The following is a 26,382-nucleotide window of genomic DNA, read 5'->3' as shown; positions in this document are numbered from 1 at the left end:
AGGGCTTGAAACCAAAACCGGAAAAAAAATAAACCCTAATATAAACAGAACAAAGTGAGAGTGGGTAAAGTCAAGGTCACGGGAAGCCATCGTCGTCATCTTCGGCCATTTCTTTAGCAAATTCTAAATCTTGCTGCTCCCGCTCACGCCGCTCCTAAGGGATTAAAAACAATTGGATGAGCAAGTGCAGGATGCAAAGCATCAGGAAGGAACAATACGTAAAAGCTGACTATAGGTTCTCCAATTAGAACAGAGCATAACCGAATCAATAAAGGCTATACAACCACCATGCAATGGGCCACCTTCACACACACAGAATGCAGAGGTGTTCCGTGCATCCGCGTGCAGGCAGTCCTATTTACGACTATTGGGATGCAGAAGCTGCACAGATACAGCTGGTCCAAATCTGACAGCCGGCTGGGTCTGAATGCGCACTGTCTGCGTCTTAGGACATGCACCGCATGGCTGTCAAATTGGGACCAGTGGCTGTATATGTGCAGTTGCTACATTCCAACACCTGTACATCCCGTGCAGGCAAAGAGGGCCTTTTGCATGGATGTATGGATAGGTACGCCTGTGTGAATAAGGCCTTAAAGTCTTTAAAGACTCTGAACAGTCCAAACCTTAAATTCAGCTTTGAGAAGTAGAACGTTTTTAACCCTTTCGCTGCCAGAGCCATTTTCTGCATTTTTTTTTTTTTTTTTTTAACCCCACACATGCTTATAATAATTTTAGGCATGAAGATTACATATAACCCCTAAAACAATCATTTCTTGAAAGCAGACACCCTAAAACATGGGTGCTCAACCTGTGGCCCTACAGCTGTTGCGAAACTTCAAGTTCCAAGAGGCACTGTAAGGTTGAAAATTACAAGCATGGCTCCCAAAGGCAGAGGCATATTGGTACTTGTAGTTCTGCAGCAGCTGGAGGGCCACAGGTTGAGCACCCATGCCCTATAGAATAAAATAGTGGTAGTTCCAATTTTTTATCTCATACAATATTACTGCAAAGGTCTACGAAACTAAATTTCAGTAAAAAATTAATTTTAGGGCAAAGAAATGCAATAAATGACCCAATTTTTTGTTGCATTATAAAAGACGAAGTTGCACCGAGTAAATAGATGCCCAACATGTCAAACCTTAAAATTGCATGTGCCAGTCAAATGGCGACAAAATTCAGTACCCTATATTTTCCATAGATGACACTTTAAAAGCCCCCTATAGGTCATCAGTTTAGACCCCTTTCACACTTGTGTGACTTGTACTGCGACTTGGGACTGCAAAGTCGCATGACAAGTCGTACCCCATGATTTCCAATGAGTACTGTTCATATCTGTGCGACTTAAAGTTGCAGTGACTTCAAAAGTAGTCCCTGCGCTACTGCACTACTTTGATGCGATTTGAGGTCCATAGACATGAAGATTACACAGGCATTGCTTCAAGTCGCGTGACTTTCAGAGCGCACAAGTGTGGAAGAGGCCTTAGTATTACAAAGGGAGGTCTGGTGCTTGTGCTGTGATATGTAAAATGTGTATCGCAATCAGCGTTTTTATGGGTGGGTGCCCTCAACGCATGCGTTTAAGTTCGTATGTGCGTATATGTGGGGTCCCAAGGAATTTTTTTTGTTCATCACATATGGGACAAAAGTCCCCCCCATGTGATCTTTTGGTGACAGGTTCTCTTTAATGCAAAAATGCAGGATCTAAAAGACCCTGGATGTCTTCCCTGTGCTCCGCTGAATGTAATGCAATGCAGATCGCGTTGCATTACATTCTTTCCCGGGTATGCTGGCTGGGGACACCGAGAGGCGGACATGGAAGTGATATCAAACACAGGGGATGGTGTGGTAGCAATTGGGCGGCAGCGCAGCCTCCCAAATGCTTCCATCTGACAGATAGGAGTCTGTTTGTCAGATTTACAGACAGACAATCTCGATGGCTATAGCCACTGGGAATGTGTGTAAGACTTTGTTTCCACTATTGCGGCTACAAAGTCGCGCTACTTCTAGCGCGACTTTGTAGTCCGAGTTGTTTGCGCTACTTCTGGGGACTTCAGTGCGACTTCCCTCTATGAGGGACAAGTCGCATTGAAGTCGCCCAAAAGTAGTACAAAAACTATTTTTCAAGTCGCAGTAGTTAGAACGGGCCAAATTGAAATTAATGGCTTTTGACTTGTTGTGCGACTTGACATGTGTCAAGTCGCAATTGTGGAAACGTAGCCTAAAACCCCCCGCTGTCAGGTCCATATGTCAGGTCAGGTCCATATGACATCAATTAGTGAAGTGTTTTCTAGTAAGTGCATAGCATTAACAGTCATAGCTGATGCTTCTGTCACTTTGGGTCCATCCCTGCTTCCTGTTGCAAGGTGACCATGCTGTCACCTTTATGTTAGAACTACAAAACTGCAATGGCTGCATCATCTTTAGCCTCTTCCAGTGTCGTTACCTTGGGAAGAAGAGGTCAAGCACTCCTACATAGGTGTGTCTTGCCCGGTCCCGCTGACCCTTCGTCAGAGATTGACATCTGTGGAAGAGGAAGGCCTAAGCTCTCCTCCCCAACCACAGCCCCTGCCCAGCAGACCCAATCAATGAATATAGCAGGTGGTCAGGTAACCAAATATAAGAGTATCTGAAATAAGTATTAGATGTTTAAATTTATTGGTAAAAAGCCAATGAGCTACATCTTTATAAACAGTTGTCTCTGCGAATGCTTAAACCAAAAAACTTAGATGAGTCGTTCTATTGCTTCTTACCTCTGCCGACTCCAAATCTTTGTTGTACGACTTGGGAGGGAATCGCATAGCCTAAGGAAAAAAAAAAAATAGTGATTTACAAAAAAAAAAAAAAAAAATATGTCCCATTTAGGAGTTTTATTCCTTTTGTATGCATCATTGTTTAACCACTTCAATACTGGGCACTTTCACCCCCTTCACTCCCAGGCCAATTTTCAGCGCTGTCGCATTTTGTATGAAAATTGCGCAGTCATGCAAAGCCATACCCAAACTACATTTTTATCATTTTTTGAGACCGATACAGCTTTTTTTTTTTTTTATTTTGTTTAGCAAAAAAAAAAAAACCCAGTGGTGATTAAATAGGTGGCATTTAATCACCACTGGGTTTTTTTATTTTTTTGCTAAACAAAATAAAAAATGTAAATAAGTAATTTTTTCTCCTTCACTGGTGTGCGCTGATGAGGCTGAACTGATTAGCAGACACCAATATGCAGCACTGATGGGCACTGACGGGCATCAAAGAACTCCCCTGTGAGGAAAGCCACTTATATGCTCTCCTCATGCACTGTCAGTGTGAGGAGATGAATACTGCTAATTAGCCTTTCCTATTTACATAGTTAGGGAGGTTGAAAAAAGACATCAGTCCATCCAGTTCAACCTATGATGTGTGTGTGTGTGTGTTTGCATGTGGACACGGCTGATCACATGGTAAAAAGCCTACATCATAGACTTTACCCAGATCGGTGATGCAGTGTCCCCAACACCGTGCTGCACGCCCCTGGGAGTGCGCACGAGGGGCCTGTTCTAAAGGACGTCATATGACATCCAGTCAGACTGGTAAAGCCCCTGCCCAGCTGTCACTATGCTATAGGCCGGGCAGGAAGGTGTTAACTTGTAAACAGTAAAAGCTGTTACGGACTGAAGAGAATGGGTATCGCCATTTCTCAATATCAAAATGCCTCCTTACCTTGACGGACATATTGTGAATGTCTAAACAGAAGGAAATGCGTTGGTGGAAAGCCAGCTGGGGCTCCCGAGTGGAGTAAATATCAGTCATCTCCTTAGATTGGACATAACCCTTTTCATGGTTAATACTGGCTTCAATGACTCCATCACGGATTGCCTAGGTGAAACAAAGTCATGAATGAGAATGGAACGTGTAAGAAGGTTGCACTGCTTGTCTGTCTCAGGAGACCGCACTAGCAATACCGATCTCTGCACACAATAATCTGAAAAAGGGAAGGATATAACCACTGTTTGCATTTATTTTAAGTTTTATAAACATTTTTATTTACTAAAGCAAAGGCAATGTACTAAGCATAGTACCCACAGCAACTATTTTATATCAATTGCCACTTAAGGCCCAGGCCTTTTCTGTATTTTTCCCTAGAATATATACTTTGAACACCCAAACATTTTATATATATATTTTTTTTTTTAGCAGAGACCCTAGAGAATAAAATGGCATTGTTTAAATGTTTTATGTCACACAGTATTTGCGCAGCGGTTTTTCAAATGCAATTTTTTTTCCCAGAAAAAAATACACTTAAAATAATTTTAGTGCCAAAACAAAAATCACAATATATAACCCAGTTTTTTGGTAAGGTATAAAAGATGTTATGCCGATAAGATACGTTACATGTCACGCTTTAAAATTGCTCACGCTTGTGGAATGGCGACAAACAATACATAAAAATCCCCATAGGCACCCTATTCAATTTTTCTTACAGGTTACCAGTTTAGAGTTACAGAGGAGGTCTAGCGCTAGAATTATTGCTCTCGCTCTAACGTTCACGGCCATTCCTCACATGTGTGGTGAAAACACAGTTTACATCGGCATGCGCCACTTACGTATGCGTTTGCCTCTGCTTGCACACACACACACACACACACACACACGAAGGGATGGGTGCTCTGTACATTTTTTTTGTTATTTATTTTTGGTATCAATTGGGGGGGGGGGGGGGGGGGGGGGAAGGGGGAAACGACCCTTTCCTGTTGCAAAAAACAAAAAAAAAAAAAAAACGATCCATTTGCTAGTCAGCTGCTTGGATTACTTTTATGAGGAAGAGAATCACCAGCTGAAAAAAAAATACTGGGTTATGGCTAATAGCTTTAGCCATAACCCTGGTAAACCACTTTAAAGCCACAATGTATATATACGTATTGCAGTCATGAAGTTGTTAAAGCAGAACTAAACGGTCATCTGTAATTGAACATTATGGCAAACATCTTTTCCCTCATGCAGTTTCTACCATACATTACTGTGTCTCCCCTCTCTGTACACTGTTGCCACCATCTTCTCAGTTGCTTTTTTTGGGTTTGGCGCTTTGCCTCTTCGGCCATTGGGCAACCACTGATGATACAACTCATGTACACTGGAGTTATATTGTCCCAGCAACCAGCTTTATTCCTTGAATTTTCTAGATACTGGGAATAGGCCAGGAGTACACACTGCACATGACCCATAGGAAGTGTACCGAAGGCGAAATTTACAAACCTTTTACTAAGGCAGTCTGACCTGTTAGCAGTTGTCTTTTTTGAGTTTAGTTCAGTTTGGAAGACACACTTCAGCTATAATGTTTTATTTTGTTGGATAGAGCTGGAAGAGAAAGTTTCTGTCAAGTTTTACTGCCATGTCCTATTGAGCAGATTTCTGCTTTATTCCTGTCAAGACAGGATGCATTGTAAATCTCTCCAGTTGGGACACAAATGAAATAGAACCACATTTAAAGTGATACTAAAAAGTATCTTTTTTTTTTTTTTTTTTTTAAGTTAAAAATAACAAACATATACTTTAATTAGTGGTTTTGCAGCTCAGATCCTCCTCTTCTTGGGTCCCTCTTCGGGGAAACTGGCCTCTCCCTCCTGTTGAGTACCCCCACAGCAAGCAGCTTGCTATGTGGCCCCCGAGCCACAGCTGGTGACCCTGCTCTTTCCTCTCCTCATTAGCTGACTGATTGACAGCAGCGGGAGCCAATGGCGCCGCGCTGCTGTCTCAGCCAATGAGGGGAGTCCCCGGCAGCTGAGACACTCCTGCAACATCTCTGGATCTAGATGGACCTCAGGAAGTATTGGAGGGGCTGAGGGGGGCTTCTGCACAGAGAAGGCTTTTTTATCTTAATGCATAGAATGCATTAAGGAAAAAAACCTTCTGCCTTTACAACCACTTTAATGGAAGAAAGGGTTATAGTAATGTTCTGTTCTGGTGACAATCGCAACCCTCTTCCTTTGCACGGGCCTTACAGGATCAAGAAATGAGGACAAAATATCTTCAACAGGATCGCATACAAAAAAATTAATAAAAAAACAAAAAGGGGGGAGGAGGACAGAAAACGTCTCTATTCTTTCCAGAACTAATAATAACATTTTATCTGGAGTTAGGGTTTAAACTAAATTTCTCTCCAAATAGTTTCAACAGCACTTCAGTGTACATTTGTTCTGGGTATCAGGCTCTCGCCACGTCTCCTCTCAGGTGTTTACCTTAGCAACTATGAATTCAGCATCCTCAGGACTGTCAAGCTGGAGCTTCTGGGCAATATCAGGTAGAGAGATCCTGGAATAGGATAGGCTGATCATACGCACACCTACAGAATAAGGTGATGAAACATTAGTGTGAGTATGTGATATCAAAGAGACCAGCAAGAAAAAATAAAAAAGTGCCACAATAAAAGGGTGCCTGAAACTGTTCTCCACTGCAGTCCAGTTTTTTTTTTTTTATAGATTCTAGACCAGGGGTCTTCAAACTACGGCCCTCCAGTTGTTCAGGAACTACAATTCCCATCATGCCTAGTCATGTCTGTGAATGTCAGAGTTTTACAATGCCTCATGGGATGTGTAGTTCCACAACAGCTGGAGGGCCGTAGTTTGAGGATCCCTGTTCTAGACAGTACTGGGTGAGGAGTTCAGTCAGCGTGTACCAGGGGAGAGATATATATATATATATATATATATATATATATATATATATATATATATATATATATATATATATATATATATATATATATATAATGCTTGGAAGGACAAGTCAGTTGTTGTTTATAGAAACCAGTTAGATTTCAGATTTTATTCTCATATGGACACGCTTCATGTACTAAAACTGGAGAGTGCAAAACAGTGTGCAGCTCTGCATAGAAACCAATCAGCTTCCAGGTTTGGTTGTCAACGACTAAATGAACAAGATGAAGTTAGAAGCGGATTGGCTACCATACACAGCTGCACCAGATTTTGCACAGTCCAGTTTTAGTAAATGGTACTGCCACTGGTCTGACAGATCACAAAAGGCAACAATTCACTTCTATTCCTCATTTTTATTATCCTAACTTTCTAGAAGCTACCTAACAATGTTTTTTAAATTCTACTTCAATATAATCAAACAGATTTGTAGTAGGATATCATAGAAGAAGAAAGCCCATTCTACTTGGAAATTACAAGGGGCACGCAAGATATTTATGTTTTGGCCAACAGTTTGCAAAGCAAAAAAAACTGCTCAGTGTTCCATCTATCATTTAAAAAATGATCAAACTGCCATAAATGCTTAGCAGCCGGTGTGATCAATACCTTTAAATATTTTCTCCTATGTGGCCTAGCAACCAAGTCTGAGACTTGAAGCCTAAGTAGAGCTGGCCATAGACAGATCAAAATTCAGCTGGTTCAGCAGGAACCGGACAAATTTCGATCCATGTATGGGCAGGCTGGTTGAACAGAAACCAATCCTAGAAAGCGGTAATATTTATCCTTCCTTCATTACTTGGTATATCACTGACTCAGAACAAGCAGGTACCTTTAAGACTCTTAACCCCTTCACGGCTAAGCCTTTTTCTGACACTTGTTGCTTACAAGTTAAAATCAGTATTATTTTGCTAGAAAATTACTTGGAACCCCCAAAACATTTTTTTAGCAGAGACCCTAGAGAATAAACAAATGATCGTTTCAATATTTTATGTCACACTGTATTTGCGCAGCTGTATTTCAAAATTAAATTTTTTGGAAGAAATACACTTCCATGAATTAAAAAACAAAAACAGTTAAGTTAGCCCAATTTATTTGTATATTGTGAAAGATGATGTTACGCCGAGTAAATTGATACCCAACATGTCATGCTTTAAAATTGCACGCAGTCGTGGAATGGCGACAAGCTACGATACTCAAAAATCTCCATAGACGACCCTTTAAACATTTTTAACGGTTACCTGTGTAGAGTTACAGAGGAGGTCTAGTGCTATAATCATTGCAGTGATACCTCATGTGTGGTTTGAACACTGTTTACATTTGCAGGCGTGACTTACGTATGCGCTCACTTCTGTGCGAGAGCACGGAGCGATGGGCACTTTCAATTTTTATTTTTTTTTTTTTTTATCACTTTTATTGCTGTCACAAGGAATGTAAACATCCCTTGTGCCAGTAATAGGCAGTGACAGCCTGGTACTCTTTATGGCGGGATCTAGGGTCTATAAGACCCCAAATCCCTCCCCTTTGCACTTAAAAGCATTCAAAACACCAAGCTTAGCTGTTTTGAATACGGTCATTTTTTTTTAAAATCTGGCACCTTTAAGGCTCCAGTAACAGGAAGGGATGTCATGACATCGCTTCCAGGTTACTAGATCCGATCAAAGCCGATTTCGGCTTTGTTCAGGATGCCGTCTGGTTGCTCGGGTCTCCCGATGGGACGGGAGACCCAGGTGGAGCGATGGAAGGTGGCAGGAGGGGGAATGGGAGGACATCCCCTCACACTGCTTGTGATAACAGCCGAGCGGCTGATTAGCTACATCAGTTATCATAAGAAAGTCAACTGTCCGCTCTAAAAAACTGTATCGGGGTGATGCTTGCAGCTGCAGGCATCACCCCGGTACAACAGCTTGAAGCCGAAGGAAGCATATTTGTGTTACGCAGGGGTGAAGAGGTTTAATAAATATTATGCAATGAACCGTTTTAAACCATATCCTAAATTTTGTATTGCTCATTAATTACTGCACTAGAATTGTGACTTTCCAGTTCATTATAAGACAGATCGACAAGATACTCTACAGTACGTTTTTAATTCTTCTCTCTCTAATTTGTAATATTTGCATAAAAAAAACCCTGTCACCAGATAATTTCTTTAAAACAAATCTCTCATAATATTATATGTTCATTTAACATATTTTAGGTGTGTCATTTACATGTAAAAGCCTCCCTTGTGTAGACAATGGGCACCGCCATCTTGTATGTGATATTAGCATCCCCAGCAGACACAGAGCTTTCCCTCAATTAACATTCTGTAGTATTCCCCTTTGCTCCTCTCTCGCTGCTGCTTAAGTGCCGGTTCACATTGCTGCGATAAGGGGATGATGCGAATATGCAGCGTGTTCCCGCATCGCATCCACACCCCTGGCAGTTCACACTGCCATATGCGATACCCTGGGGGTGTCAATTAAAAGTTAACCACACCCCCAGATCAGATCGCATATCGCAGTGCGATCTGTAAGTTCCCACAGAATCGGATCGCACTAGTGTGAACCACCATGCGATCCGATTCTGCTGCGGACCAAAAAAAGGGTCCTGTGCGAGATGGGTGCGATTGTGGTGCGAATTCAGCCATAGAGAATTGTATGGCTGAATTTGCACCGCACAGAGATCGCATGTAATTTTAGGAGTAGTGCGCTCCGAATTACATGCGATCTCTGGGATCGTAGAAATGTGAACCGGCACTAAAGGATTATGTAACAAAGTGAAAGGAAAGTGGAGGAGCTGGACCAGCACAGAGAGTAATTAATATCCCATACAGAGGAGAGGGCTGTCATGTGCAAGGAAGGAGGGGGCTGTGCAAGGTAGTTGACTTTTTTTCAAAGTCAAATTTGAAAGCAAGTTCAGATGCAGATTGCAAGGCAATACATTTTTGTTCTGTGCTTTTACTTGCAAGTTGGTGACAGGGTCTCTTTAAATGCTGTGAAATGACAAACTACATCAGATACACATCAGAGAAGCATAAAGAGGAGGGGGGGGGGGGAAGAGGATTATGCCTAGAATTATTACTATTTCAAGAACAAATCACCCCTTCCATATTGAGTCCTTTGACTGAACAGCAGAACTTTATGTCACTGATTTAGCAGGACCCAGCAGGGTCTATTCACTGAAAGAGGTAATCTACCTACCTGTCTTGATGACATTATGCCTTAGTCGGATGATAAGTGTGTACGTTCCATCTGTCTGGAACTTCTCACAAAACTGCTCAAGCACCTGATTAAATTTGGCCAGATTACCTGTACGGACAGCTGTAAAAGAAAAGCATGTAAGAGTCTTGTACTTATTACCTACATACTGGATGTGCAAGAAGACTTAAAAAGAATTGAATTCATCAACATAAATGATTCCTTTATTTATACAAAGTAACAGGTCTGTACCCAAATGAATGCTGCTTTTGGATCCTACAGTGTGTATCATAATAAAGTATTAATAAAAATGGTATTGTAAATCATGTTTATCTCATGAAAAAGAAAAAGAAATAAAATTACAGACTACACCTGTGTAAAATGTATGCAGTTTTCACATTTGTCTTACAGTACACCATAGCAATTAATCAAATGCACATAAACATGGAAATTGACATGGCAAACGCCATAAAAAGCCAAAAGAAAATCCTAAAAACAAAAAAACACAAATCTATAGGAAAATAACGTTTTGCAGTTAAGCAGTAACCTGTCCCCCAGAAAGACAAATGCTTGCCATTAGTAGCAGCAGAAGAGTAACACTCGCAGGCCTAATAGGCTATGCAACGGAATAAAACTAGAGAGGTCTGAATATTTACTTTTTTTTTTTTTTTTTTTTTTTACTAAAGGGGTTAGTCATTTTTTTTTTAATTGAAAAAGGTGAATTTATACTGTACAGCCTCTCCACCCCCAGTCCCTCACTGCACTTAGCTCTGTGGGTTATTAGCTATCAGTGCCCATATAGCGATCCCATTTGAAATCCCCAATCTTCTTCCACATCTTTCTGAAGGGCTTCTGGGATGAATCAGAGTGATTCAAGTTAGTCAGGGATGGCACGGGACCGCTTTGGCCTATCGCTCTGATCTATCCTGGAAGCTGTACAGAAAGATGGTAAAAGAGCGGGGGATATCATTTTTCCTGAAAAGGTAAAACTTACATACCAAAGTCATTTTAAAAAAGGTGCATGGAAGGCTCACCTTGGGTAAGGAGGAAATAAGGCATAAGAGACCTCTTTAACGAATGCTGTCTGAATTGGAGACGATCTGGGATTTCACCTAGTAGAAGTTCTACCACAATCAAAAGCTTGTGGACCTGAGGAGATTAAAAAGGAACTTAGAGCAGAATCACACAAGGAAAATAAAAAAACTGCCCGGGAATGTGTAAAGCCACACAATGGGTTTCATTTATTAAAGAAGTAGAGACTCTTTTTTTGAAAAGCGTATGTGTTAGTACATAAGGACAATCAGTGTTTTTAACTTGTATTTCATTTGCTGAAATACCTGAACAGGCTTTAACTTTAGTAGGTACGCCCCAGTGTCCCAAAGTAACATCTACTTACATTGCATTTTAAAAAACAGTTAAATATGCATTGTTAAGGCATTTTAAAACAAGCTTAAAGAGGTTGTAAACCCATACAACTTTTTTTTTTGCAACCTGTAAGAGAAACACATAATGAGCTACTATGCATCGCATACTAGCTCATTATGAAATGCTTACCTTAAAAACGAGCCCCCGCCGTGCCACCAGCTCACCTGTATGACGGGCGACATGTCCAGTCGCCCGTCTTCTGGGATCGCGGCATCCGGCCATCTGATTGGCCGGAGCCGCGGTGACGTCACTCCCGCGCACACGCGTGGGAGCTGACAGTCACGGCACAGGGCTCTGAAGAAACGGCACCAGCGGTCGTTCCTTCAGAGCGCATGCGCCAGTGACGTCACTGGCTGCATGTAAGGTAAATATCTCCTAAACCGTACATGTTTAGGAGATATTTACACTACCTATAGGTAAGCCTTATCATAGGCTTACCTATAGGTAAAAGTGTCAGAGGAGGGTTTACTTTCTCTTTAACAAAGAATTTCCTCCTATATGTACTACACATCCCTCAATAAAAGATCTGTACAAATCATCTTACCGTCTGTTTGAAGCCCACCGCTGTGTGCTGGGGGGCTTTCCTCAAAGCATTAGTCAGAGTCCTTCTGGCTTCAGTGTATTCCAACTGAATGGCCTTAATCCGACCTAGAAGAAAGCATAAGTGCAATCTCTTGAAATGGAAACCTTAAAGTCCAACAAACAATAATTTACACGTCTACAGACGCTTCACCAGAATTCCACATATCCAGAAACTGCCACACTTAAAGAACATTTCTGAAATAAATGCTTATGAACATATTCTTTGCCAACATCTATAGCTGAAGACAGTAGCACTGATAAATAAAAGGGGTGTTCTTAATTATCTAAAATTCTTAAAGTGCATCGCTTTTCAGGCTCAGTATTTTCAAAGTACATAAGTCACCAAACCCCATCCCACAAAGTTTTTATATTGTTGTCGGGTAGGTATCTTGAAACATACACTTCATAATTATGGCCATTCAGTAACATGCCTGCCACAAAAACAAATACATTTATTATGGTCTGGTGTGAGATAACTTATTACTGGTCTCACATAAAGTAACTGGAGTGACTGTAGACATATCTGTAGGAAATTTCATGCTGCTGAGCCAGAAAGTGACATAAGAGTTATGTCTGGTGTCAAAGCTACAGATAAGAACAAATTTTAGCTCACATGTAAGATATTTCTCCTCTATATATGAAGAGGAACTTAGACAATCATAGTTCAGCACAACACGTAGTAAGAAAATTCTGGATAAAACCATGTCCAGAAAATAAGCCAAAAGCTTTGGGAATGAACCACAGCTGCACCATCTTCTCTTCACTTTTCAAAAGTCATCATGAAATATAGGGAAAACATTGCTCACCTGTGTAGTACAAATAGCGAGCCCATTCGTTGTTGTTAGCCAGCTCAGGAAATACTGACTTGGACACCAGTTTTTCAGCCTGATCATACAGGTTGTAATGTAAGTAATTTCTAAGAAGCAGGTTGAGCAGCGTAGCCTGTCCATCAGCATCATGCCTGAGTGTGGCTGTACGCAGTCTTGCATGCAGGAAGCTGTAGGAGTATATATTGTTTAGCGTTTCACCAATAAAAAGCGGAATGCTAAATAAAAATACTTGTACATCTCATCAAATTACACAATCTTCTGTTTAAAGGCTGGATTTTGCTAAATTATCATAATCATAAGACAAAAATTATATAGGATATCCGCGCTAAAACATATAAATGACAAAAGAGCAGGCGCTTAAGCAATCTGTGACACTAGATGGAAGAATTGTGATAAATCTGAGGCAGCGCTAAAAAATTTAACGCAATGTTGTGAAAACACAAAAATGAATCAAAATAATGACATCAAACTTATTTGGCGAAAAACGTGGAAAAAGAAAATCACACCAAATATATAAATAGTGTCCATAAGAGCACAAACACAAGGGCTGAAAAAGTAAAATATATGTAAACCTAGAAAGTCCAAAAGGAAACAAATTGTCCACGACTCACTTGCTTCACCACTGTCCCCACAATCACAATTCGTAGTGCTTCCACCGCCAGGGGACACCAAGTAGTAAAGCCTCTTACTTAATCCTTTGGACCATCGTATAGTATGGTCCAATGCACTTGTTAAATCTCCTTTTTAAGGAAAACTCCAAAGCATCAAATCTGATCCAGTCAGGGTTGGTTCATCAGCAGGGTGAAAAAAAAAAAAAAAAAAAAAAGAAGAAGAAGCATATAGCGCCCATAGCGTAACCCTTAAAAAGACATTTATTCTTGCAAAGGGAATCACACTAAGGAAATCCTTGGGAAATAGGTTTAAAAAAAAACGTGCATATAGCAATAAAAATATATACAATTGCTCTCCCAAAAAGCAGCAGTCTGTGTGGCTGCACCAGATTATCCCCCCCCCAATCAACAAGCATGTGTAATGTCGAAGCTTTGGAGTTTCCCTTCATATAGAGATGTAACACGCACATTTGACCATACTATATGATGGTCCACAGGAACTGGTAAGAGGCTTTAATACTCGGTGTCACCTGGCGGTGGAAGCACTATGAATTGCCATTGAGGGGACACTGGCGGAGCAAGTGAATCATGGACAATATGTTTCCTTTGGACTTTCTTGTTTCAAATAGATTTTTCCTTTTCAGCTCTTGTGTATGGGCTCTTATGAAAACTATTCATATATTCGGTGTGTGATTTCTTTTTATACGTTTATCACCTAATAAGTCTAATGTCATTATATGGATTCATTTTTGAAATCACAAGACGAGTGCTTGTAAAAACTTGTGGCCAATTTCATATTTGTACAGAGATTCACATAAGTGAACTTGCTGCAAACAGCTCTCTACTGGTAAAATGGTGTTAACAGAGGCAACACACAATACCCGTTACCTAATCTAACTAGAATGATTCCAGGTATAGGTGGCTTTCCCTTCCCCAAGATACAACATTGCCCCTAGATAACGTTGAGCTATTCTACTGCAAAAAAATGCATAAACTAAGTTATTTGACCACATTAGGCCTGAAAGATTGTATTAACATGCCTTATGATATTTCAGATATATATTTCAGTTTATGCCCATCCTGTGATGAAATGTGGGCCCTTGCATTTACATCGTAACGAGCTAGACGGACAACCATTCATAACAACCTTGGACAGCAGACAGCTGTATTTTGCATATAGATGAAAAGACATTGACATGTTCAACCACTTTTCCATTCATTCATTCAGACACTTAACGAGTTAAGGCTTAGCATTTAGATTACAAGACATTTTGCATAGAGACTGACACCACCATAAACAATTGACAATTGCTTACATTAACACAGACAAGCTGAACACAAGACGGACCGATACTACAACAAAACACCTCATATTGACACAAATGCATGGCGAAAGCAAAGGCCCTTTTATGTACTATTCTGTCTGATATGTGCTATTGACTGATGAATTGTAAACCGGTTTGGAGCAGTCTTTTCTGCTCAAAACATGCCTTAAATATGAGCTTCACGTGCAATAAAATTAGTTGTGACTGCACTAAGTTTGAGTGCTGTGTGTTGTCATAACTCCCGGCCGGACGGAGGGGAAATTCATTATCTATTGGGGGGTTAGCAACTGAAGGGCTGTAATATCATTGTGATTGCCTCCTGACGAGATCTGAGCTAACAAGGCCATTAAACATAATAATGATGTGGCTACAGTTCCACTCTAAATTTATTTCTCAGTGCAACTAGTTTAAGTACCTATATCTATTTTGGCATCAACCTACTGTAATTCATTGTACAGCAGCACTTACAGGAAGAGAGAGGGAGAGCACCAATTAGGCTGTGCTGCAGTGCACTTTTGCTGACAATGAATGTGCTGAAACAGAGTAAGCAGAAGGAAGACCTTGCCACTAAGCCATTGCTTCACTAAGAAATTACCAGGCTGGGGGTGCGTTTTGAGCAAGCAGGAAAGCTGTTGCCGAACTAGCTAAACTCCAGGTATGCATAGTTAGATTGGTCCAACTTGGACCAACGTATGTATGCATGTGCCATACTTGCATGATCTAAACGGACGCTGGAAACCACTGTAGTAGGCACTGCCACCACAGTGATTGCTGGTAGTGTCAGGGTTTAGAGAACATGAGTTCACTTGTTTAATACAGCCGCCATTCAGAGAACACTTTGCATGTTCTCAACCAATGAAAAGCGTTCTCTGATAGAACAAGGTGGAGATCAGGAGGACACTGCATTGCATCTACACTTCGTTCAATTAGAGAACGCTTGGCGTTAATTAAGCAAACTAGCAAAATGTTCACTAAAAAGCACCTTTGTTGAGCAAGCAACCTTCTGTGTTCATTAAGCAGCTCGGCACAGGAACCAGAGAATAGTGGCAATCACTGTAGCAGCAGGTGCCCAATACAGTGATTTCCAGCTTCCACAGGGAACAGCCAGGTATGGAACATGCATACTTATACCGGTCCAAGTTGGACCAATGTGGCTATGCAAAATAGTTCATACCTCAACTTAAGTTTTAAAGGAGCTGGCTGTGTTTTCCAGCAAAAGTGTCTGAATCACAAGATTGGCTGAATACAATTGCATGTATGATTATGATTGCGAGAGGAGTTGAATAGCGATTTTTTATCAATTAATCATGCAGCTCTAACATGTGACACATACTAGCACATTATGCTATCCCCTTTCAGGTTTTTTTTTTTGGTTTTTCAACTGCCACAGCTTACTACCACTTTAATTATTGTCCAATGTAGCTTTCTAAACCTTGGTTTGTTGCTTACCTTCTGACAATATCTAGCTTATTGAGGAACTCATAGCTACGAGAGTGGTAGTAATAACATTTTGCTACTATGAGATCCAGAGCTCGCCGATTCTGAGTGCTTATTTTCTGCATCAAGTCATCGGACACCTTCTGCGCCTGTGGGGAATGAGAATAAAATATTTATGAAAGCAAACATCACAGAATCCAGAAACACACTGTAACTGAATGCAAACTAATCTGAAAGCAAACCTATGCAGGGCAAAGCAATGCAACTCTCTTCTGTTCTCCTCCCTCAAGTGACAGAGTTGCGCCAATCACCTAGCACAAGCCCTGTCACACAAGAAGCAGCGAGTCACATGCTCCTCTGTATCCAGAAGTGCTTTTATTTTATTTATTTTTTTAACTCCTAGTGGCTGTAATGCACTGCATGAGCAAAGCACAAGTTTGCTTAAAGTAATTCCTACGAACAAATACCTGTGTAATCATGTGTAAGCAATTATTCCGAACTCAAAAGCTGTATCGGTTTAGACTTACTTTCAGTATGTGTCATATGAAACAGGGAAGGGCTGCTTAAATAAGTGTAATCATGAGTGTTTTGGTTCAAGACAAGCTCACTTTGAAATCTTGCGGCCACAAATAAATGTGTGTTTGATAGGTGTTTCATTACTACACTAGCAAGAAAGCATAAAGTGCTTCTAAGAGGTTTTTTAGCAGATGCAGCCATTTACTGGTGCCCTAAAAAGTCAATGGACATTAGCAGATATTTAGGTGTCAAACATAAAATGCTCTACATAATTAAACAATGGTAAAATAAACTATGCTCTCACCTCTGTGTAATGTTTGCTGTTCATCAGATAGATCACCAGAAGCAGCTGCAGGTAAGCTTCTACCTCTGGGAGCAAGGGAGCAGAGGCAGCCTTTCCTGTTCTTGGTCTGAACTGTAAATCTCCCTCTGTATCCATCATCTGCAGAGGTAAATGAGAAAAAAAAAAAAAAAAAAGCAGTTAAGAAATGTGAACAGTATAGTTAAAAAATAATGGATTATAAATAGTGGTGCACCGAAATTTCGGCAACCGAAAATGGCCCTATCCCATTTAGGCCGAAAACCGGTCATAGATGCCAAAAATTATAATGGCCGCTGCGAGGAACAGGGGGCACAGCGCAGTGCAGGCGAAGCGAGCCGCTAATAGCTGTAAGGAAGTGAGCCGTTCACTTCCCTGTCAGGCGGTTTGTTCCTCCGCTGGGCTGTGTAGACTGAGCTACACTAGTTGCTAGGATGGCCAGCCAACTGGCGTCTAGCAACCAGTGACTATATATAAGTATAATATTAATAAAATGATAGAAAAAGGTATTTTAAAATAATTTGGGGGAAAAAAAGTCCTTTTTGGCTTTTGGCCAAGGGCATCCTGAATTTTCGGTTTCTGCTTCGGCCCAGAGTTTTCATTTCAGTGCATCCCTAATTATAAACACTGAAAATTATTATATACTATAGTTTCAGTATGTATCTTACAATAAATCCACCTTCCGGATCAATATTTAAAAAAGCGTGTTAAGACCCATTACACTAAACTACCATTCACAACCAGGGGTATCTGACTCTTATACTCTGTTGATCTGGAGCTCGCCAGCCCAGGCTTCAGTAAAAGTGGTTCCCTCTTTCTTTGCTTCCAAATGTCTCCCTGTTGCCTACAGCTGACAGAGTAAGCTAAAAACCAAAAACTATGTACTATGATGACACAGCTAAACAATCCAATTAGTCTGTACAAAATAGGGTAGGACCTTGTACTACACATTCGAGGGTAGATCTAAATGAGATTGATCAGAATGAATAATGTATTATTAGCAAAATATTTCCATATGTTAAAACAAGAAAGTATAGCACACTATAAAAGATGTTATGGCGGCTGCCAACACCACAATTGTTAAAGTGATTGTAAAGGATCACTATGTGAAACAACTTATTCATTTTAAAATAGAAATTAAAGGCAAAACATTTGTGTATAGATATAAAAAAATATAGTCCGCTAGAGTATTTGCTGTAGTTACTGATGTGAACTGCCCTGAAGGAAGTAACATGGTTCTCTGCCCAGCTCAGAATCTGCTGACTTAGGGATAGAAGAGTGTGCGAGCGGGTACCTCCCTGCTTGTTGAGGTAAGCCACGGCCGTGGCATTGTCCGAAAGGACCAACACCTCCCTTGCCTGGAACCTGGAGTTCCAGTGCAACTAAAGCTCTTCCTACTGCAAGAAGCTCCCTGAAATTGGAAGACTGGGCTGCCTCTTCTGGAAACCAAGCCCCCGAAGCCTGCTAGCCTTCTGAGTGAGCACCCCAATCCCACCTGCTGGCGTCAGTGGTAACTTTTATTGGGAAACGCTGTGCCCACAGCTTCCCTCTCTGCAGATGTTCCCGTTGCTCCCGCCTGGACAGACTGAGAGAATTCCCGCCTGGGCACACTGACAGAATCCCCGCCTGGACAGACTGACAGAATCCCCGCCTGGACAGACTGACAGAATCCCCGCCTGGACAGACTGACAGAATCCCCGCCTGGACAGACTGACAGAATCCCCGCCTGGACAGACTGACAGAATCCCCGCCTGGACAGACTGACAGAATCCCCGCCTGGACAGACTGACAGAATCCCCGCCTGGAAGAAGAATGAGTTGATCTAAAGAACTCTTCCTGCGATCCCAATGAGAAGAAAAAGACTGAAGGACTCTGGAATGTAACTGGGCCCATGGCCCTCCCGGGATTGCTGCAGTCATTAAGCCCAACAACTGCATTAGTTGGTGGAGGGAGGCCTGTGGCAGCAACCTGATATTCTGCACAGAGAAAATAAGCTTTGAGACCTTCTCTACTGGAATTAAGATCCTTTGGTCTACTGTATCCATCAGGTAACCTAAAAAGGGAAGAGACCGGGAAGGAACCAGACAAGATTTTTCTTGATTACCTTCCAGCCCAATGTACAGTAGGTCTGCAAAATCAACTCTAGATTTTTTAGGAGGTCCTCCTTCTGCTGAGCAAAGATCAAGAAATCATCATCTAAAAACATGTTCAGGACGCTTACGTTTATGATCATCCGAAATTTTCCAGAAAGGTTCCTTACAAGAAAAACATGGGAGTAGAATCCCTGAAATTTTTGATTCTCCGGAACAGGAAAAATCACTTGCTCCAACTCCCAGAGGGAGATCAGATCTAACATGGCCTGTTTTCTTTCCAGATGCCTGGGCAGATGGGTAAGAAAAAAGTCTGAATTCTAACCTGTAGCCCTCTCTTATAATTCGGAGGACAAAAGATTTCTCGGTGACCTCTGCCCAGTGTTTGGCAAACCAGGTCAACCTTCCTCCTACCCCCAATTTGGCGTCACTGCAACCCTTTCGTAGGGGCTGAAGGAGCAAAAAGTGCCCCCCCCCCCTTTGCTTTATCTTTATTGAAAGACCACTTCTTGGTCTGTTGGATAAATTAGATTTCCTCTGGAAACCAAGAAAAGGCTTTTTGCCTTGGGGTCTATCGCTCCTTGAAGACGGGAAGGGTTTACTCTTTTCAGGAGGAACAGGCTAGTACTTCCTCTAAGGTAGAACCAAACAATAACCTGCCCTCAAAGGGGATACCACATAATTTATTCTTGGAGGTAAGGTCCCACTCCCAAGATTTTAACCAGATTGCTCGTCCAGGGCAATTGATAAGAGCTGATGTTCTGGTCACAGACTTAACTGTCTCTCCTGCCGCATCGGCTAAAAATGCTACAGACTTGGCAACCAGGGGAGAGATTCCCTGATCTCCTCCACAGGAGTATCAGAGAAAAGTAAGCCATCTAGTCTCTGGACCCAGAGAAAAAAAAAAAGACAGAGGCATCCCAGGCCTTATGAAGCAGAGCATCTGCCTTCCTATCCAATTGGTCTTTCAGTACACCAAAATCCTCAAATGAGAGATCAGATCTTTTAGATACCCGAGACATAGGGGCATCTAATCTAGGACATATGAAGAAAACATCCTCAATCTCAGATAAAGCAGGGAACTGTCTCTTACGTCCTCTGGACTGAAACAGCCTTTTCTCAGGCTATTTGCACTGGGAAAGGATCATGTCTTTATGAGAATGGTGGACAGGAAAGGTCCTAGGCTTACGTTCCTGTTGTCCTCTGTACATCCTATCCTGAACAGATTGAGTCTGCTGTGGAACCTCAATCTGTTCAGAGGTATAACAACTGCTTTCAACAGTTTATCAATTTCTTAAACTGGAAAAAGATATCTAGTAGAGCTAACAGTTTCCTCAACCACAGGAAGCAGAATCCCTGTCAGATGTAGAAACTGCATTCTCCCCCTCTTCCAGATCAGAAACTGTCCGTGAACTAATGGCCTCTAGTTCTAAGGGAGGAAGAGACCTAGCAGGGACTGAAGGCTCTTGAATCACTGACAGATTTTGAAGTGGAAGGCCCTAGACCTGAAAATTTGTGGCTAAAGGACTGAAAGGGAGGAAACCACCTCCTTCATAGATGCCATCATATCCTTCAAAGAGGCTGCAGATTCAGAACCTGCCACTGACCAGATACAATTGTTACATAATAACTTCTTACAGCTATCTGACAACCTAGACCACATTTTTTCTTAAGAGGTTTATCAGCCTTGATGGCAGTATTGGAACTGGAAGCAGCCGCTGGATCAGTCTGAGCGGGTGCTCCATCAATGGGGATGTTTTCTGCGTTCATCTGGGCAGACTCCCAATAGAATGGTGAGGAACACTCAATGAGCACCAACACCACTGTAGCGCTGCTTAGGCCAAGAGAATTCCTCTCCTACCCGAGTTAAAGCCAGATTTCCCATCTTCTCCAGCTCAGGAATTAGGCAGCAGCCTCCCAGCCACTCAGTCCCAGCAGAAAACGGCTTCCGAAAGTGTGTCCTGTTACTTCTGGTTTCCGGCGCCATCTTACAGTGTCACAGGAAGTGCGTCATCCGACGCCATCTTCGTACACCTTAAGGGGAGAGGACACCCAGGAGCAGTTCTCCCGCCTCAGGTCACCACCAGGCCTATCTGGACAGATGCACTCCGGACCAGGGACACTGGGATGTGGAAGTTACCTTATGACACAGTAAGGTAATTAATCCACAAGAGAAAAAAAAAAAAAAGCGTAACCCTTTCTTGGCACAAAAAGATATAGTAGAACTATAGCCACAGCTTAGCCTGACTATATGCCAAAAAAAAAAAAAAAAAAAAAAAAAAAAGGGGGGGGGGGGTGTCAAACCACAGTTACTAGACCAAAAGAAAAAGAACAAACATTATGGTGTGTACTCCTGGAGGGTATGGAAACACAAAGCAAACCGAGGGTCTGAGGGAAGGGGAGGGCCTTTTAAATTAAGTCTGATTTGTGTTTCCTGTACAGGGCGGAGCCAATCATCTCAAGTAGCTTTCCTGGAAGATGAAGGGGGAAAAAAAAAAAACCAAATGCCCCCCCCCCCTTTTTTTTTAAAATGATCACAGACTCTCTGTTCTCAGCTGCAAAAGAGCTTGGGGAAGAGAACAAGTAAAACACTGATCTTCCCAGTGAAAGGCTGTGGGGGGGGGGGGGGAAGGAGTCAGGACAAGTCTGATCATTGGAGGAGAGCAGGCTGAGTTCTAAGCACAGCTAGAGAACTGACCACTCTCATGCCTAGCGTAGTCCATTTTTAAATCGGAAAGCAAAAGGACTGGCAGGGACACCATGGATTTCAGACAAAGGAAGCAAAACAAAGAGAAAACAGGATACTTTTTCATACAAGTACGTGCTACAGCAGGCACATATCAGGAATATGAAATGTTGGGTTTACATACTCTAAGTGAAGACATTGATTATGCTTGGCTTACCTCCTCCAAGAAGCTCAGCATCCAGTCACGGGTGGTAGCATTGGAGGTGAAAAAGCCATTAATAGCTTTGTGCAGGACATTGGGGTTCAAACGACGGGATGTAGATGGCAGGGCTCTCAGTGCACGAAGTACAAATCTCGGCTCTTTTCCAGACACTGCCTTCTCTATCTGCTTCACATGCTCCTTAATATCTGCAATATTTAAAGAAACGTTAGCAAAAAAGAAAAGAAAAACACAATAGAGGGAATATATATATGTATATACTACAACAGAATACTGTTACTTCATATTCAAGTAGAAAACACAACTATTGGTCAGAATGCCCCATTTAAACTGCATAGATAGCATGCCATAGAGCGGGGATAGGCAAACTGTGGCCATCCAGCTGTTGCAAACCTACAAGTCCCATCATGCTTCTGGGTGTCATTTTTGTGGCTGTCATAGTCTTGTTATGCCTCATGGGACATGCGCTCTGCAACATCTGGAGGGCCACAGTTTGCATATCCCTGCCATAGAGGATTATTATTTGTTAAGGGGGAAAAAACAGCACAATTAAATAGTACTCATTACAGTACGCACAGAAAGAAAGCCGGTCATGCACTGAGGTGGTAGGATTTGAAGAACTCCCTGAGTGCCCCATCCCACACCCAGATAAGCATATTACTATTGTGGGTATGGCCAGGTTTTTGTGATCAGCTGTGGTGGCTCAGCCTGTACAAATCAATGTCAGGCTAAAAGGCTCTACAGCTGTCGGCATGTAAAATAGCACATGAAGCAATTACATGCATTTAGGGACAGATGAGCAGATTGGACACAGAGCTGCTTATCTGTTCCTAGAGGCATGTAATGCCTCGTTTCCACTGAGCGGATCGGTTGGGGTCAGTTCGGTACGGTACGCTAATTTGAGTGTTTCCATTATGAAAGTGGCCCATACAACCGAACCAAACCGCACCATTCCTGGTCCTGCTTCAGATGTAGGGCCATAGGAAATGGTACGGTACGGTTAGGGTGGAGCTACTGGCGTCACACGATAGAGTCCTCTGATTGGCGGACAGGAAACCATCAATGCTCACATCAAATGAAAGAGCAAAACAAACACCTCATTTGGTGTAAACCCCGCATGGTCCCTGGTGGCCCGACTTGCAGTGGAAACGCTCACCTGAATAGACCGGACCATTGTAACCCTTCCAAACTGTACCGACCCGAACCGTTCCGCTCAGTGGAAACGAGGCATTAGTGCACCTTGTTTGAGAACATGTAAACAGCCACTAATAACAGTATCAGCCTGTCATTGATTTGTACAATTTTCTGTGTCTATGTATGCATGTGAACACTCCAATGTGTGGTTACCAGTGTACAGCCGCAGCCTGCTATTGATTTGTATGCAATATGGGTCACTCCCAGGTGCAGAAGTAGACTAGTTTTATTACAGTGAACAGAACTCTACTCTGGGAAGTTGCATACAGCTGTACAAATCAATGACAGGTTGCAGCTGTACACTGTTAACTGCACAACCATGTATTTACATATGTACAGCGATGGATGAACGCCCCTAAACGCCAAGCCCTACGTCCATGGGGTGCAAATCTGTATGCATGCAAACACCCAGATGTGCGGTTACCAGTGTACAGTTGCAACCTGCTATTGATTTGTATGCAAAGCCTGTCACTCTCAGGTACACAAATGTGCAAATTTACTAGGACATTCAACCCTCTGCTCCTGTGTACATTAGCCCTTCCCCCTGACATGCAGCCCAAACACTAGATCAGAGAAGAATGAATGGAATTTCTGCAGATGAAGGTAAAATACAGCCATATTTCTGTGCCCGGAAGTCACAAGCGTTGCACACAGCAGCCTGTACAAATCAATGACAGATTGAGGCTGTATACTAGTGTCTGCACATTCCAGTGTTTACATACAGGGATGGATGAGGGCCCCTGAATGCCAACTGCCTGCATCCACAGGGCACACATTTGTTCCTGAATGCATGACACTCAGATGTGTGGCAGTGTACAGCTACAGGACGCCATTGATCTGTATGGGACACCTGTGACTCCCAGATCCAGAAATAGTTTTTTGTAGGCTGTACAGCCCTCTGCGCCCATGTGAATGAGCCCTTCCCATGATAAGCAGATCAGAATGCATTGACTTCTGCAGGTGGAGGTGTCCTGGGTGAACACAACAGACATTCCCCTGAATGCAGTGCAGAGATTCACCCAATCCCAGGGCTGGAGCCCTGCGCCAATCTCTGAGGATCATGTGACTGAGCGATCACTGATTCCAGGGACCCCCCATAGGCCCCAATCACCACCAATGTTCCCTGATCTGCTGCAAACCAACCCCCGCATCTCTAATCTCCAGCTATGGCTGGACTACAAGTCACAGCAAGCCCTGGCAGGAGGTGTGGTTCCACCACACACACAGCCTATAAGAAGAAGAGACAGAATAACAGAGAGAACAAGGGAAAGATGGATACCCTCCAGGGTCACACTGTCCAGCTCCTTCTTCCCTCCCTCCCCGGTGCTGCTCCCGGCCGCCGGCTCTTCCTCTTTCATTTCCACATCCTCCGGTTCCCGTCGTTTAGCCGTAGCCTCCTTCATCCTGACCACCCGGTGCCTACAAAGCTCGCTTTCCGCTTCCGGTCCGGGAATGACTAGCAAATCTCTGGCTCGGGCGTAGCGCGTGGGATGCCGGGAGATGACGCGCAGGCCAGAGGGCGGAGTGCCGAGCGCACGGATGCGAGGCTGAGTCACTGGAGGTGAGACGAGACTGCGAGGACTGAGCGCCGAGAGCAGACTGGCTGCGTTGTGACGTCAGCACGTGCTGAAAGAGGAGCTGGAGGAAGCGTTGTATCTAGCCAACATGGCAGCACAGAGCAGAGGAATGTGACTGACAGTGCACACTTTATACACACAATGTTATTGTCAATAAAAGTTTAGTATGCCACATTTATAATAAATGAGTAGCAATGCAGTGATGTTTTGTGTGAATGTAAGCCCTAATTAGGTACACCTTGCTAGTATCGGGTTGGACCATCTTTTGCCTTCAGAACTGCCTTTTACCCCCCTTCATGAACAGGCCATTTTTTTTTGCGATACGGCACTGCGTTACTTTGACAATTGCACAGTCGTGCGATGTGTACACAAATAAAATTGATGTCCTTTTTCCTCACAAATAGAGCTTTCTTCTGGCGGTATTTGATCACCTCTGTGATTTTTATTTTTTGTGCTATAAACAAAAAAAGAGCAACAATTTTGAAAAACAATATTTTTTACCTTCTGCTAAAAAACATATAAAAATAAATAAATAATGGAAAAGGAAATCACATTTCTTCATCTATTTAGGCAACTACACTGAACAAAATTATAAACGCAACACTTTTGTTTTTGCCCCCATTTTTCATGAGCTGATCTCAAAGATCTCAGACTTATTCTATGTACACAAAAGGCCGATTTCTCTCAAATATTGTTCACAAATCTGTATAAATCTGTGTTAGTGATCACTTCTGCTTTGCCGAGATAATCCATCCACCTCACAGGTGCATACTTGCTAACTGTCCTGTTTTTGCCGGGAATAGTCCGGGTAAATAGGAGCCTGTCCCGGGTAATTTACATTGTCCCGGTAAATAGGAGCCTGTCCCGGGTAATTTACATAGTCCCGGCAAATAGGAGCCTGTCCCGGGTAATTTACATAGTCCCATTAAATAGGAGCCTGTTCCGGGTAATTTACATAGTCCCGGCAAATAGGAGCCTGTCCCAGGTAATTTACATTGTCCCATTAAATAGGAGCCTGTCCCGGGTAATTTACATAGTCCCGGCAAATAGGAGCCTGTCCCGGGTAATTTACATAGTCCCGGCAAATAGGAGCCTGTCCTGGGTAATTTACAGAGTCCTGGCAAATAGGAGCCTGATATTCCCGGCAAATAGGAGCCTGTCCCGGGTAATTTACATAGTCCCGGCAAATAGGAGCCTGTCCCGGGTAATTTACATTGTCCCGGTAAATAGGAGCCTGTCCCGGGTAATTTACATTGTCCCGGTAAATAGGAGCCTGTCCCGGGTAATTTACATAGTCCTGGCAAATAGAAGCTTGTCCCGGGTAATTTACATAGTCCCGGCAAATAGGAGCCTGTCCCGGGTAATTTACATAGTCCCGGCAAATAGGAGCATGTCCCGGGTAATTTACATAGTCCTGGCAAATAGAAGCTTGTCCCGGGTAATTTACATAGTCCCGGCAAATAGGAGCCTGTCCCGGGTAATTTACATAGTCCCGGCAAATAGGAGCCTGTCCCGGGTAATTTACATTGTCCCGGGTAATTTACATTGTCCCGGCAAATAGGAGCTTGTCCCGGGTAATTTACATAGTCCCGGCAAATAGGAGCCTGTCCCGGGTAATTTACATAGTCCTGGCAAATAGAAGCTTGTCCCGGGTAATTTACATAGTCCCGGCAAATAGGAGCCTGTCCCGGGTAATTTACATAGTCCC

The 26,382-nt window shown here is 42.6% G+C and overlaps 1 protein-coding gene across 1 annotated transcript; it reads right to left on the bottom strand.

Annotated features, from left to right (window-relative positions):
• PSMD3 (proteasome 26S subunit, non-ATPase 3) lies at positions 1-24,605 on the bottom strand. Its single transcript, XM_082272971.1, has 12 exons — positions 24,377-24,605; positions 21,901-22,091; positions 16,893-17,030; positions 16,085-16,221; positions 12,676-12,866; positions 11,832-11,935; positions 10,897-11,011; positions 9,866-9,985; positions 6,213-6,316; positions 3,697-3,852; positions 2,751-2,801; positions 1-154 (listed from the first exon to the last, which is right to left on the bottom strand). The coding sequence occupies exons 1-12, from the start codon at positions 24,498-24,500 to the stop codon at positions 77-79; spliced, it is 1,509 nt and encodes a 502-aa protein (XP_082129097.1). The 5' UTR covers positions 24,501-24,605; the 3' UTR covers positions 1-76.
• Positions 24,606-26,382: the final 1,777 nt, after the last annotated feature.

The sequence above is a fragment of the Pelophylax lessonae genome (assembly GCF_965119305.1).
Source record: "Pelophylax lessonae genome assembly, chromosome: 11".
NCBI lineage: Eukaryota > Metazoa > Chordata > Amphibia > Anura > Ranidae > Pelophylax > Pelophylax lessonae.
Note: the sequence above shows the minus strand (reverse complement) of the source record. Positions and strands in the feature narration are given on the sequence as shown.

What these genes read in the sequence shown, in the direction of transcription:
- PSMD3 (XM_082272971.1), bottom strand. Translation starts at nt 24,500, where the DNA reads ATGAAGGAGGCTACGGCTAAACGACGGGAACCGGAGGATGTGGAAATG. An exon ending in ACAGCAAACATTACACAGAG is followed by an intron (nt 16,222 to 16,892) that starts GTGAGAGCATAG and finishes CATTCCCCACAG; the next exon opens with GCGCAGAAGGTGTCCGATGA. An exon ending in AAGCTAGATATTGTCAGAAG is followed by an intron (nt 12,867 to 16,084) that starts GTAAGCAACAAA and finishes ATACTCCTACAG; the next exon opens with CTTCCTGCATGCAAGACTGC.